Source organism: Penaeus vannamei, chromosome 14 (assembly GCF_042767895.1).
Source record: "Penaeus vannamei isolate JL-2024 chromosome 14, ASM4276789v1, whole genome shotgun sequence".
Classification (NCBI taxonomy): Eukaryota; Metazoa; Arthropoda; class Malacostraca; order Decapoda; family Penaeidae; genus Penaeus; species Penaeus vannamei.
Genome location: NC_091562.1, coordinates 40,876,852 through 40,891,851, shown reverse-complemented (window position 1 = coordinate 40,891,851; position 15,000 = coordinate 40,876,852). Strand labels below are relative to the sequence as shown.

Below are 15,000 nucleotides of genomic sequence, written 5' to 3'. Positions count from 1 at the left end.
AGAACCAGTCTATGTGGCTTCTCCTGACAGCAAGTCCTCTGGAGTAGAAGATGACGGTGTAGTGTTGTCTCTCCTACTTCACAGGACGAATCCTCGACTTATTTCATTTTTAGTTCTAGACGCACAAAATTTCAACCAGATTGCCAAGGTTGACTTTGAAGCCCAAGGGACTGTAACGCCTACATTCCATGGTCAATTTGTCAGTTCATTCGACCAGGTTCATGGTTATTAAATCACTTACGATGTAGCATATCCATAGTCATTAAATTAATTGCAGTGTGGCAGATCCATAGTTATTGAATTACATAGTGTAGCAAATCCATGGTCGTTAGAATGCTTTGCGTGGCAAATCCATTTACTGTGTTGATAAAACGGGAGAAACATAACTCATTTTGGGTACTGTGAGTTTCTATATTCACTGACTCCTTAATATTTACACATTAAGAGTAAGGTTTCGTATTTTCCTAAGGCATTCTCATTTCTTGTTCTGTAAAAATGAAAACTTTAATAAGTTCACATATACTTAAATGGCCTTATACCATTGAATAAATATTGAAATATGATTTTCGTATCCCATTTTATTGATTCATCATAATCATCACATCCCTGATATGATATTCAAACACAATCTCAAAATAATCCAGCAAAATCAATGGCTTAGAACATCACACTAAGGGCAAACCTTTACAAATGCATGGAAGGTAACATTCTAAAACATCTGGCCAAACAAAGTGTTGTTTCGAAAAGAAAACCTTTTAATTTCCAATTACAAGAACACGCCCAAAGTCTATTCAGCAAAACTATTGAATCACTGATAGATTTTTACATGCAATGATGAACTTTTTTTTATTTTTTCTTAAGACAAGTTGGGGTCTGATAACTTTTCTCAGCACTGGTTAGAAAGGGTATTGAAACAAGGATATTGTAAAATGGTTTGATATTACTTAGTTTTGGATTTCTGGCAAAATAAAAAAAGGAAAAAAAGAACATAAAAATCAAAGACAAAAAGATGAAGAAAAAATCCTTTGATAGAAAACAAAAAAATACAAGAAAATATACAATACATCTGGCATTAGTGTGACACACACAAAAAAATTCTTTTTACATTGCAATATAAAAAACAACTTCATTGACCAAACTTTTTAAAAACTGTACAAAGACTCACACTGGGACCGTGGCTGAAAGTCTTTTTGCGTGGTACTGACATGTATGCTATGGAATGAGTATTTTCATCACCATATGCGGAGGAGGTCGATGCTGCATGGGTGAGCTGTATTAGGCTTCCAGGGATTGGCAACCAAATCTTGGTTCTTTGGAAACAACTACATATCCTGCGTAAGTAGTATCTTTTGACCTTCCGTCATCCCCATCCACCCCCCATCGTGTGTCACAATGTTGGTGGGGCTCGGAATTCTAGGCTATAGAGGACACTTTCCACCTTGGTCCTTCTGTCCATCTTTTTATTTCTAATCAATTCACTTGTCAAAAGCATAATTGAATCACAATTAGAGAGTCAAATGGTAAATTTCTATTTCATTCTCTTTCTCTCACTCTTGTTTTTCATCTTTTTTTATCTCTACATACAACCAAGACTCCCGAGAGACACCCTTCACAGCTACGTGAGAAAGAAGCTTATAGGGGACTACGAGACAATTAGGAACATGTATTAAGGGATTAATTGCCGCTGTTAAAAAGGGGGTCACTCTCTGCCGAGTCTGCTTCCTCTCTTCTCAACACTGAATTATTCTGGGCTGCTCAAGACTGCTAATGCAATTGGTAATTTCCTTTTTTTTCATATAAATGGGTAAAAGAGAATTGCAACACCAATGCACCACCTGTACTCCAACATGAACTAAAGTTGACATGGAAAACAAAAATAAATCAAAATAAGAAAAATAATTATCACAAATGACAACTGTAATTATGATGATAAAAAAAATTACCGGCAGCTACATTCACGAAAGTTAATACTGCATATTAACAAAAAAATGGGAACCTACCTACTGTGTTAAAATAAATCTTTAAAATTCCTTTAACATCCTGCAATAGATTGTTAAAATGTAGTAATCATGAGTTTATTCCAGCAATTTGCCCTTTCCTGTTAAGGGATAAACTAGCCAACTATATTATCCATGAACATAACCTGGTTGATAAACTGACCAGTTCTACTAGTATACAATATCATCAATAAATTAAAGAACATGATAAGAACCTGCCGCAAACAGTACATCAAAGAAGAGACAATACAAAATATCATGTTGCATAATAATGATAATAAGAATTGTATGATATCTCCAGAAATTTGCAACCAAATCTGGCCCTTGGAAACTTGACTCATAAACTGTACAATATTGACATCTCTTGCTAATTTTTACTAGACAGTACTCTGTTAATTTTGTCATTAATATTTCATTCCTCACTTCTCTTTTTCTTTATTAAGGAGTATTGTCTCTGTTTAACCTACAGTAAGAAATTTTCGGGTTTCTGTTGCTGAAGATAATAAAGTATCATATGCATAGATTCCCTGATCTCACTATTAAAGTGTCAAAAGTATAAGGACCTGTAACATCAGTCACTTCAATACCTTGCATTTCATTTCAAATGCTTTCATAAGCCTATCAATAATAAATATATCATTTGGCTTCATATACCATACATTCGATCTCATCTACACTTAAATAACACTGAAATTCTAAAAGTATGGTTGTTAAATATCTACTACTGAAAGGTGTTTTGTAAGATCAGATTTGTGAGGACACTGATATGGGATACAAAAGATAGCCACATGACTAAAATGAGGTTGCGGACCCTCATAAATCACATCTAGTTTCAGATGATCTTAATAGACAGGAAGCTGTAAATCTTGATGGTGAATTATCAAAATCAAAAATTAATGAAAAAAAATATATATTCACAGGTAACTACTAATCATATAAGAAAATCAGTTTGATCCCACTACAAATAATCTTTTTCATTTTCCTGTTTAATGTTGTAATGCATCACCGCCTTTTGCTTTAATACACAATGATCATAACCAGCTTTGTAAATAACTTAAGTCTTGGGATCATATCAGAACTATTCTTCATTTTTATTTTTTTCTTACAAAACCCAAAATCATTCCCCTTTTTAACTTACATACTTTATGAGCCACTTTTCAAAGGCAATGGAAAAAAATGCATATCCTTAAATCATCATCCGTCTCACCTTGCATTCTCGTCAGACTGTCATTAAATTAAATCACTTGCATCAACACGCCACACAAATCCACCCGATAACTTGGATCACTGCAAGCGAATATGGCTGTCATTTGGGGGTCACCAGCCAAATCGGGTTCTTAAATAACCCATTAATCACCATGTAAGTAGTTATTCTGCTTACTGGAGTCAGCTCCTCTCCCCAGTAACTCTGTAATCCCTCCCAAATCAACACTAAATACAGAACCACAACACTTCTCATCCGTTTCCTTTTTATTTTCTCTTCTGAACTCTGAGAACAGAGGAAGGAAGGCAAGACTATGATCTAACGAGGCCTTGGGCTTTATCACGATGCCGAAGTCCCTTCTGTTTCCGCTGATTTCTGCTCAATTTGGGTGGTATTTAGGTTTGAGGAGTCTGCTTGCGTAGGGGTCTCGTCTTCCTCCTCCTCCTCCTCCCTATCTTCCTCTACCTTTGACAAATCGTGGTCTGTTTGTGTCTCTGCATCCACAGCTGTGGTGGCTGGCTGAATAGATCCTGACCGGTTAGCTATGCTGAGCATCTCTCGTAAACCCTAATGGAAGAGGAAGAACAGTCACAAATGAGGGAAGGAAATAGATATCTTCTGAGGCATACCAGGGAGGCAATATAAGAGTCAATGAGCTCTTGTGTCTCTTTCTAGACCTGTTAATGATTAATCAGCAGAGAACATAAGGGAAGTTTGGGATGACATTTATACAATACCCAGATAAAAACACAAACTTATCTATTTTTCAAAAGCATTTGGGGGGGTTCCATAACAGTTTTAGTGTGTTTTATGGACACTAACATGCAAATTATATACACAGAGGACAGAGAGGAGTTTGGAATGACCTTTGTACAATACCAAGATACAAAACACAAGCTTCCTTGCAAAAAATCTTTCACCATCCTAACAAGAAACACATTAGAAAGAACAAATGCAATATAAATCACCTTGTTTTCTGTTGCCAGGGCTGAAATTAATCTCTGTTGTTGTTGGCACTCATCATCACCCAGCGAGGCAGCCTTCCTCATCACTGCAACCATCTCGCTGACCCTTTCAATCTGTGCTGCTAGCTGTCAAGGTAGAACAAAGACAATGACTTTTAGGATTCAAGAGTATCTCACCATGTTTATCTTTTAATGATCAGAAAAAAAATGAACACAATTGAAAGGTGTCTATATTTTGTTGTTAATATGTTAACAGACTCAATTTTCCAACTGCACAAATTTTACACTCATGGCACTCCCTTTCCTTACTCTTTAATTCAACCAAAACCTACAAACAGGTATGATATATCTAAACAAGTGTTTAGAAATTCTGTATTCTGTACTTATGGATCCATTCACTGAAAGATAATACTTCTCGCTTAAACTAAAACAAAACAATCTTGCCCGTAATGATTTAAATAACTGATGAATTACTATCACTCCTCCAGACCAACTAATACCATAATAAAGATTAATTTCCTCATTAATCTAATTCCCAATATTGACATTTTAAAATTTTGTATCTGAATGGCCATTATAGGACGCTGCCATCTACTCCATATTGAAACTCACAGATGTACAAATTAAAGATAAATCAACCTTTTGACACTGAGAGTGCATGCATATATGCCCCTGTCCACAGTATTTTTATCTTATCAATTTTGGTTATATATACCTGACTCTACAGGCCCTAAGTAACCAAGGTGTAAATTACTAGGCCTACTTGATCTAACTAAATCTACCATATGCCTTGAATTTTTATAAAGAGAAGTTTTATTTTCATTACATTGGTGTTGTTAATAACCTTATAAATATAACAATGTAAATAAGGATTACGATATCATAATACTATAACGTGAATGTTAATTATAGCATCAGAAGAAAAATTTCCCCTAATAAATTAAAGTGAAGTCTACACGGCCTAGCAATTGACTGGACAGTACATGTACCTTGTGCCAGTGCATTAAACAGACATTTATCCATGTTGAATACATATCACTATTATAAGCATCAGTTGTACCATAAATCTTCAGTACTTAAAGGTTGTCTCTTGTGAATGAAACATAGTATCTGTGAAGTAGAAATTCTAGTACTGTTTTGGCATGTTTTCTTCAGCCAGATCTTTTCTTTTTCCCAAATTCCCTTTCCATGCAATATACTATTACAAATCTCAGACTTGCCTCGTGGTATATCATGTAAATATGTCTAAATGCAAATTTTATTGTTTTAAATAAGAACATGATTTCCTAGGTGCTCTATTTCCATATTTGCTGTAATCTCTCCCCATTTTCATTCATACACCACAGGTAAATGTGATAACTATTTCAACTTTGCACTGTAAAGACACAGTGTATGTTTGACATAACAAGATTTAACTATAACTTTCTAATACCTGCAACCAATACTTATCTTGGGAAATCAGCCCTTTTTGACAACTTGGAGGACAGACAAGCTCAAGAATTTGCTGTTCTTGGGGATTAAGAGGTAGCATCGTTAACCGACTGACAGGCAGGAAGCGATAAATTATTTACTAGAAATCAGTCCCTCCTGGAAGTAACAATACCTCATCCATGGGTATTCCTGGCTATTAACAAAAATTTTCTTTCAGTCTGGCCTATTTTATAGTAACAATGCCATATCATTTGCAAGAAGAGTCTTACTGAGCCAGAATATGATTATTACCAAGACTGATAAAAATGGGCTAATTGAAATATCATATTATTTAAAAGAAGTCTTCTGGAGAATACAGTCACATCACAGGCCACTCTGCAAACTTTTGCCATGTTCCATTGGACACAAAAGGTTACATATCCCAAAGTCCTCTTAACCTTATGTGTATGATGATGCTTATTCAATGTCACTGTGATAAACCAGAGTTTCCCAGTTCTGCAGATGTCGGATTGGTCCTGGCTGCCCAGGGTGACCAAAAGATGAAGTTACAGCTTGGACAGACTGTTGGCCCAAAAAGACATCTATTAATCTTCATGAATTTAATCTTCTTCCTTAGTAACACAGCAGGATTATGGACAATGATGCCCTTTATACTGGGGTACTCATAGTGACAAGGAAAAAAAATAACAATCATGACAATAAAAAATAAGCAAGATATTTCTGCATCGTATAAGCTAGCAATCTCTGAGTTAATGACGCACTATGCTCCTCCCACTATGAAAAAAGTTTAAGACAAGGCAATTTTTCTAGCTTTATCGCCATTTTCCAATGTCCATATTAGTCTTTTGATTTGTTTTATCCAGATGGTAATTACTTATTTTCCTTGCACAGACTCCATATCATCTCTCTATGCAGTAAATAACACAGAGGAAGAAGAAGAAGAAAAAAAAAAAAAAAACATGGAAAATTTGGTAATTTGTGTGATGTATATCATTTCTTCATAATTTTCAATCATGCGTAATACAGCTTGCGCCACTGGTCACAGCAGCCAGGAATACAATACAGTGCGCAGCATGGAAATGGTGTCCTCCCTGGAGCCAGTGCTCTTCCAGTCATTGCTTACACACGTTACATTCCACATTCTTTTATCGATGGGAATAATGTTAAAGCCCCCTTCTAAGCGTCAAATGAGTCAAACCACAATCCACGAGGTTTGTGCACTTGTGGCGAGTCTTTTCCGTCACTCTGGCCTTTGCTCATGACAGCAGTTCGCGTCACCTGGGCTGTTGCTAATTTGCCCGGGCAGCTGCCCAAGTTTTTCCTTGAAGTGACCGCAATGTCATCCAGATCCTAGGTTAAGAACAACATCCAATACCCCTCCTCCTGAGTCATGCTTGTTTTTTATGATCATTATCATTGCTGCTGATGATGATGGTGATAATAATGATGATGATGAGTGTTGATGATGATGGTGATGATGATGGTGATGATGAGTGTTGATGATGATGGTGATGATGATAATGATGATGGTGATGATAGTGATGATGATGAGTGTATTGATGATGATGGTGGTGATAGTGATGATGATGAGAGTGTTGATGATGATGGTGATGATGGTGATGGTGATGATAGTGTTGATAATGATAGTGTTGTTGATGATGGTGATGATGATGACGACTGATGACGATTGATGATGATGATAATGACGATTGATGATGATGATGATGTGATAATGGTGGTAGTGAAGATGGTTGTGATTGTGATGATAAGAACAAGGACAGCACTAACAATAACAATTCCAGCAACAAAAACAACAAAACAACTATAACAGTAATGCTGAAACTAGTACTAATATTGATAATGTTAATAATAATTAATAAGTATCAACTAACAATCAGTAATAACAATTATAATCAAAATCACTTATAGTTATTACAGAATCAGTCAGACGTGAATTCTAAGAGCCTGCATGGTTGGGCAACGTACTGCCTACACTCTCAGAATACCCAATAGTGCTACAAATGATACCTCAATACGACCATATTTCAAGAACTTGGTTAGCATGTGTGGCACTGGCAAACCACACAACAAATATAAATATAGCACATGCCCCTTACAACAGAGAAAGCTGCTGTTCTAGTTAATACATATCACATAACCATCTTTGCAAGTAGACACATTGCCAGGTAGATGAAGAATAATGATGGTCGCATAACCAGAAGTATAAAAAAAAGACTACAAATACCACTTTCCTTGTTACAACCTGGACATCATCTGATTTATCCTGCATAGTGATATCTGTGCATTTATTTTTCTCTTTTCTTTTACATAATAATGCTACCAAATCTTGCATAATTTGCATTCCTAGATTACCATGACTGTGGCACATGGATGAGCTGAACTTAGCCAAAGGGTAGTTGGTACCACTTGTTCAATTCAAAGTGGTTCTCTCTTGGAATCATGTTTGGTAACCTAATATCATTCACTCTCACTTCACTCTTATTCTTAATCTTATTTATACCCTCACTCTCTATAAGATCTGTGCAACCCAATAGTCCTCTGTGCTGGAGACTGGAAAGATAGCACTGCATTGTTCTTAATCTATAAATTTATCTAAATTCTCTGTTGCTATTTTCAACAATAATATGAAAATAGTCACAAGCCATCAGAACACTTTCGAGAGATTTTCCTTTTAACCTTATCACAGTGGGCTAAACGGTACAATGCAAACCTCACCAATTTTTTTTTTCTTTTAACAAAATTTTATCATGAAAAGCTCATTCCTTTACATTGATATCTGGTAATACTAGGGAAAAAAAATGGTTGCTGTTGAGGCTAGAGATGACAATGACAGGCCATAACAGGTTCAAGGTCATCATGAAGCTTTACATTTTTACTCAACATCACCCACAAATACACTAAACCGATTATCAGGCACTGAGCAAGGATAGCAGACAAGGTAAAGACACGGTTCAATCAGCCTGACCAGTTGAACCATGCCTTATGGATAAGGGCTACCAGCTAGAGCATGAACACCTATAAAATCTTCCTAGTATCCTTTTTCCATCCAGAGACTTTAATGCCTGCAAAACCTCACATCAAGTTAACCATCTTTACTAAATGAAATTAATATACATTATATCAGGGGGTTAAACGTAAAATGGCTTTCTTACACTACAGTTCCAACCAATTACAAATCAAACAGTAATTCAATGGTAGCAGTCTAAATTTTTCCATTTCTAACTAAGGCATTAGCAACACTTGCCACAAAAGTGTTTGTGACTGTATATCAATGGTCCTTAACTATGAACAGTTGTGCAAAGTAGAATCATCTAAGCTGAAATAAAACTTCAACATAATGCCGTTGGGGATGGCATGTTCATATATGCCTTTCCTATGATAACCCTTTTCCTTGCTTTTCTGGAATAACTTTTTATCGTACACTGTTACCAGTAATGATAATAAAATCATAAAAATCATAATGTCTATAATAATAATTACATCATCAATATAATTGACTCCTTGGTGGCTGAACACCTGTGGAGCTACACATGTGTAAAAACATTTCATAAAACAAAACTACAGTGAACATTACATGTTCCCTGTGGCATTGGGTTAAGCTTTCTTTGTGAAATTGTTCAAATTTTTCAAGTCATCTATATCTAAAAGTCAGGTTTTAACACTTAGGCTATCAACAATTCAGTCTTGTAAAAACCATTAAATTATCTCATTTAAAAAGTAATCATACATCCTAGAAACATTGAGATTTTTCACCATAATAATCTAATGGAATAAAAGCTTCACTCACCTTGGCTTGGTCCTGGGTATTGGGCTGCATTTGCTTCTTGTTGACACTCACTAGCTTAGCTACCTGTTGCCTGTACTTCGACATTATCAGTTCCATGACGTTCTGATGTTCTTCGAGAGCAAGCCGGAGTTCTTTGTTTTCCTGAAAGGTTGTGAGACCAATGTCAAAATTAAAGCTCTAAAAAACAGCCCTTTTTTTTAGGCTACAGATCCAACTTTTTTCAGCCTAAACAATTTAGCAGAGCATCTGAACTCTTTTGCTTCAGTAAAACTTTAATGAGCTTTCATTTCCTTCAACTACCAATACAGATCTAGCACAATGTAAAGTGTAAAATGAAATCACTGTCAAAAACATATGCATTTTCTAATAGACGAGAAAATATACTGCATGCATACATGGCCTTCTTATCTAAAGTGTAATGAATGTCTCTTATTAGGGGGGAAAAAATTAGTACCAATTCAAAATTTCTCCACTTCCCAAAAGATATCACTACAGAAAAAAATAGTACACAAACTTTGATCTTCAAAGAATAATTGGCAACGAATATAATTTAGCACATCCTTTCCCTTTTCTCACTTTTTTATAACATAAAAAAAATCTGCCTAAAGCAATGCAGAGTATGCACAAAATAGCCTTTTCTCTCTTCTCTGTGGTGTGTCAGCAAGTCTCCTTGAAACACGACAAGTGGGCTTTTAAAAGACAGCACAAGATGAACTGCATCACACTGACATACACACATCAACCAGCACCATAAACACATACAGAGAGAGTGCACAAAAACGAAGGATCTACGGCTAAACAATAAACAACTCTGCAAATGAGATGTAAAGCTCGTGTGGGGTCTTGTGGGTCCCAACCTCTGGCTGTCCAGACGACCCCTATATGGTCGGGCACTTGGCTGTCAAGCTGGGGATTATAGACAGCAATAGAGGGATGGATGAGCAGACCTTCGTCAAGCTATACAGACTGAAAAAAGAAAGCTCTAACATCTTTTGCTCCCTGCTATCTTGTTTTAAATTATCTTTTTTCATTAGGGTGTTGTAAAGATATTTAAAAAATAACAAAGTGACAGGTAGCAAAAAGCCATAAGAATTTACATCAAGGGCATTTGCCAATAGGTCTAATAATTCAAGTCAAAGGCCTTTTCTATATTAGGGTCACAGAATGCTCTGCTTCCAATCTTAATAACTTTTGAATAATAAGCAGATGGTCTATTGTAAATTTGGACAAGATGAATTCTAGAACCCTACTATAACAAAGAAATATCTCTTATATATACATTTCTAATGAGTTTTAGACACCTCAACACAGTTATCAAACGTCACTGAATACCTCAACTATCAAAAGACATATGTAATGATTTCCCCTAATAAACCCCAAGATGATGAGGCCTGATTTATTTGCAATACAATATTATGTAATAGCCTAGACTCTAAGCGTCTTCTGTAGTGTCCTTAACTCTTAATACCGTATTTAGTTTAATCCTAATCCACCATGTCCATACCGAAGACGACAATCTCCGCTGCCAGACGGCGCAACAATAATGTTCAGTAAAAACTGTCGTACTCATTATTCTATCACCACCGTTATCATGTAAACATGTCAGAGAGAAGAGAAATGTCGCACCTGAAATACGCTCTTCTGGGAGATTTCTTGTTTTTTCTCTTTCTTTCTTTCCCTTTGTAACGGCATGTTTTTGGTAATCATATGTAAGAACTTATTTTAGACACCCCTTAGGTTTCAAAATATCTATTATTTTTAATGTGTATTTCATGAAACTGAGACTCTTACTAAAGTTTTCATAATGCTAATTATCTTCTGCCATTTTTTTTGTTTCTTTTTTCTATCTCTGCACTGCTTTTCCCCCTAATTGTTTAAAGTATTCTGTAAATAATAATATAAACTTCTTGGATGCTTCTGAAGACCACCTTTTCCTTCCCTTCATCCCAGACGTACCTACATGATTGAAGACAAGGCATTAAAACTTATTCATATCATTAATCAATTCTTTATGCCTCCTAATGTTCTCAAAATTGAAAACTAAAACTAGCATCATATCAAAGTAAGAAAGTTCGTACCTCTATTTTCTGTACACATTTCTTAAAGATTATCTGTTACAAATATGATTTGTTCTGAATCTTACGTTAATGGACTGTCTCTTTAAATTTCTATCAATGCTTGTTATGTTCCTGGTCTGTTACAAATCTAAAGGGTGGGAGCTGAGGGATGTCTTGTCTCTTTATTGCTGAAAAAATCTGTGGTACTTTGAAACCTTTCTGTGCAGTGTTGCTCTCCACACATAATGTTGCATGTTGTGTAGGGTAGCGTTTGGAGCAAGTCATGCACTCATATCCGTAAATAAGCAACAAAATCATCCAAAGGATATCTATTCAGTATTCACCCTTCAAGTCCCTACATAGATGATATAAAAGACAATATTAAGGATATTACCTAAAGATTTGCAGACCGGTATAAAATTTACTTGGATAAATGAACCCTGCAATTTGCATTCAGGCACTGCATTGTTAAAAGATTTTTCTGACTGATATTAATTTTTTATAGATAGGAGAAAAGGTGATTGTTATAGAAAGTTGTAGTCAGCCACTCAAGATGCAGTTTGATTTTCATATGATAATTATGAGGCACCCTCTTATGTATGAGGGAAACATGATTATTTATGAAATATTCTATTTTTTCATGATGAGGACCTTATATTTGTAGTAATAAAATGGGTAACAAAACTTTTTTCAATGACACTTAAGTACAAAAATTACATTAACTAATAGACATCTATCTCGCTGTTTCCTTGAGCAGTTCTCTGCACTGTTGAATCGTGTTGGACGAGGGAAACATGTTTTTAAAAGACTGGTTCATATTTTATTTAAAATGTCAACCTGTGTGACCTTGACCATATATTTTTTGTTTTACTAACCTGGAAATATGAGTTCCTTGCTCGCAGCTTCTGAACTTCAAAGATTCCTCGTGGAATTATTTTGGTTTTTATATTCATTATCATAAGTTATTTCCTTTGTCAGAATATTCAATCAAGTGTGTAAATATATACAGTTTTATTTCCAGAATTAATATTAAGAATAAAAATTCTAAGACGATCGGTGTTATTGCCGAAAATAACTCTGAATGGTAACTCAAGCAATGGCACCCGTGAAGTTCATGACGGACACATGACGTAACAGTACATGATTGGTGGGATTAACTTGTCCCTTCTGCGCATGTGCAGGATTAAGAAATGAGCTTAAAATTAAAGCCTGGTGCAGAGGTGCATTAAAGTTGATCCTGGATACTGCCAATGCGCCTGCGCACTAGAAGTCTGGATTAAACTTTAATACTGGATTAACTTTTATGGCACGTACAAAAGACGCCCTTTGTCTAGAGTCATGACCCATATACATGTCATAGCACGTTATGTCATGATTCACTGAAAGGTTAAGCAGAGTCATAGTGATAGTCTCTGCTCATGGGTAAACAAAGGGTTTATCCAAAAAAGGGGGGGGGTGGAAATATGCTCCTACTACTAAATTAACTAGCAAGCAGAGGGTTCCTTGTCTGTAATTCTAGACCTACAGCCACACAAAAACCAGGTTTCATTTTTTCAAAGCATGTTGCTTCTAATACTCTACTGATGTGCAACTTAGGCCGGATATAATGAACCCTGAGATTTCTATCTTTGTTCTTGAGAAAGACAACTAAACATGAAACATTTTCAAAGAACTTGTAATTACTCTTCCATCATAGAATCAGAAATCATTTTACAAGGTAATTGTTCACTTATAAAAATAAAAGTGTGGTACCTAGTTCTTACTTCATCTTATGTATCTGTAGAACTAAGTACCAATTTCTAACTTTTAAAAAATATGTGATGAAAACTATGAAGTGAGGGAATAATTAAAGGGAAAGGCAAGTAAACTAAAAAGAAATGCAAGAAAAGAATAAATATGAGGGATAAGAAAAAGATAAAGAAAGAGAGAAAGACAAAGACAAAGAGGAAAAGGAAATGGAGGGGATAGAAAAGAGAAAGAGAAAGAGGAAAAAGAAGTGGAAGCGGCAGAAAGAGAGAAAGAAAAAGTGAAAGAAATAGAGAAAGATAACAAGATGAAGGCGCAAAAGGAATAATAAAAATCAGAAGGAATTGAAAGTAAAAGAAGGAAATGGAGAGCAGCTGATGAAGAGATAAATATTAGAAGGATAGGAAAGAAAAGAAAGGAAGAAAGAACTGAAAATAAAAGGAGATGGAGACCTGATGAGATGAACAAGGAGAATATACTGGAGAAAAGAAGAAAAAATAAATGAGGAAATGAACACGATGAATGACAAGGGAGAGAAAAGCAGGAAGATGAGAAAGTAAAGGAAAAGTACAATATAGAAGGATTAGAAAGAAGAGGAGGAAAAAAAGACAAAAACAGGAAGAGATATAGGATTTTCAAAAGGAAAATGAGGTAAATAGGAATAAGAGGACATAGAAGAATAGGTATAAGAGGACAAAGAAATATAGGAATAAGAGGACAAAGAAAAATAATAATTAGAAATTGACGATAGAACAGAAAGAGGCAGAATACAAAGACGAGAAATGGGTTAAACAAGTAAGAGATAAAGTGGAAGAAACAGAAAAAGATGGAGAAGGACAAGGAGCAACAATTATTTCAGACTGCGGTAAAAATACAGCAAATCTTAGATGAATCTTACATAATGAATACACTCATACACCAAGAAAATAGAAAAAGAAGAAAAAAGAAGTTACTGATAATAAAATGTCTCAAACCATACTTGCAAAGCAATGCGAGAGAGTCATCTATTTACCCTCCTCGCTACAATGCACTAACCTGCTGCAGTTGTCTGATGTGTCTGTTCTCCTGCTGGATCGAGTGTATGAGGGCGCTTCGAGGTCGGTTGTTAGCTGCCTCGTTCAGTTCATTCATCTCCTCACAATACTGAAATGAAGAAAAAAAAATTCATGAGCTTCTCAACCTTATGCTCACTTCTACCAGTCAATGCTCAAAAGAAATGGAAGGACAGTAGTCTTAAAAAAAAAAAAAAAAAAAGAATAATGGTAATAATAAAAATAATTAAGGAATTCACAAAAGCAATTAAATGAACAGTAAAGGAAAAAATAAATAAAACCAGAATTTCTTTTGGTCAGAGCAAGTGGCATCCAACCAGGCAATACCTTAAAAACTACTGTATGTTTCCGTTTACTTCGAGGGAGGCGGTGCTGATGTGGAGGGGTAGCCACAGGTGTCACAGGTGTTGCAGGTGCCGTAGAAGGCACAGAAGAGGTAGGGCCTGGTAGCATGGGGCTCTCCGCTCCCCGGGCTGGTGGGAGAGCGGAGGCCCCAGCCCTCCCTCGCATACTGGGGTGCCCTTTCACGTGCTTCCCCTGCCCAGTTTTCGGATTCATATGAGGAGGGAAGCCGTCGTGGGGAAAGCACGGTTTGATTTTCGTGACTTCCTTTACGCTGGGGCTCAACCCCGAGACGGATGCGATAGACTCTGAGCGGTGATATCCAGTCATGGATCTGCCTGTGTCTAGTTCAATTCACTGTATCTCTCAGCATCATTTGTTTTATCACGAACATGCAT

The 15,000-nt window shown here is 35.9% G+C and overlaps 2 protein-coding genes across 3 annotated transcripts in view; one reads left to right on the top strand and one right to left on the bottom strand.

Annotated features, from left to right (window-relative positions):
• LOC113809949 (beta,beta-carotene 15,15'-dioxygenase) overlaps window positions 1-563 on the top strand; it is a 5,173-nt gene extending 4,610 nt beyond the window's left edge. The window contains exon 4 of the mRNA XM_027361625.2: window positions 1-563. This exon is cut by the window's left edge and continues 899 nt beyond it. Coding sequence (XP_027217426.2) covers window positions 1-232 — 232 coding nt within the window. The 3' untranslated portion in view covers window positions 233-563.
• A 359-nt stretch (window positions 564-922) lies between these two features.
• Window positions 923-15,000, bottom strand: part of LOC113809948 (FGFR1 oncogene partner 2 homolog) — a 33,579-nt gene continuing 19,501 nt past the window's right edge. Inside the window, exons 2-6 of one of the 2 annotated variants that reach the window (XM_070129954.1) lie at window positions 14,588-15,000; window positions 14,244-14,351; window positions 9,406-9,546; window positions 4,170-4,292; window positions 923-3,768 (exon numbers count right to left, since the gene is read on the bottom strand). The exon at window positions 14,588-15,000 is cut by the window's right edge and continues 12 nt beyond it. In XM_070129954.1, the coding sequence (XP_069986055.1) occupies window positions 3,541-3,768; window positions 4,170-4,292; window positions 9,406-9,546; window positions 14,244-14,351; window positions 14,588-14,932 (945 nt within the window). In that variant the 5' untranslated portion in view covers window positions 14,933-15,000 and the 3' untranslated portion in view covers window positions 923-3,540. The remainder of the gene's footprint in view (window positions 3,769-4,169; window positions 4,293-9,405; window positions 9,547-14,243; window positions 14,352-14,587) is intronic. The other variant, XM_070129955.1, reaches the window with a different exon arrangement.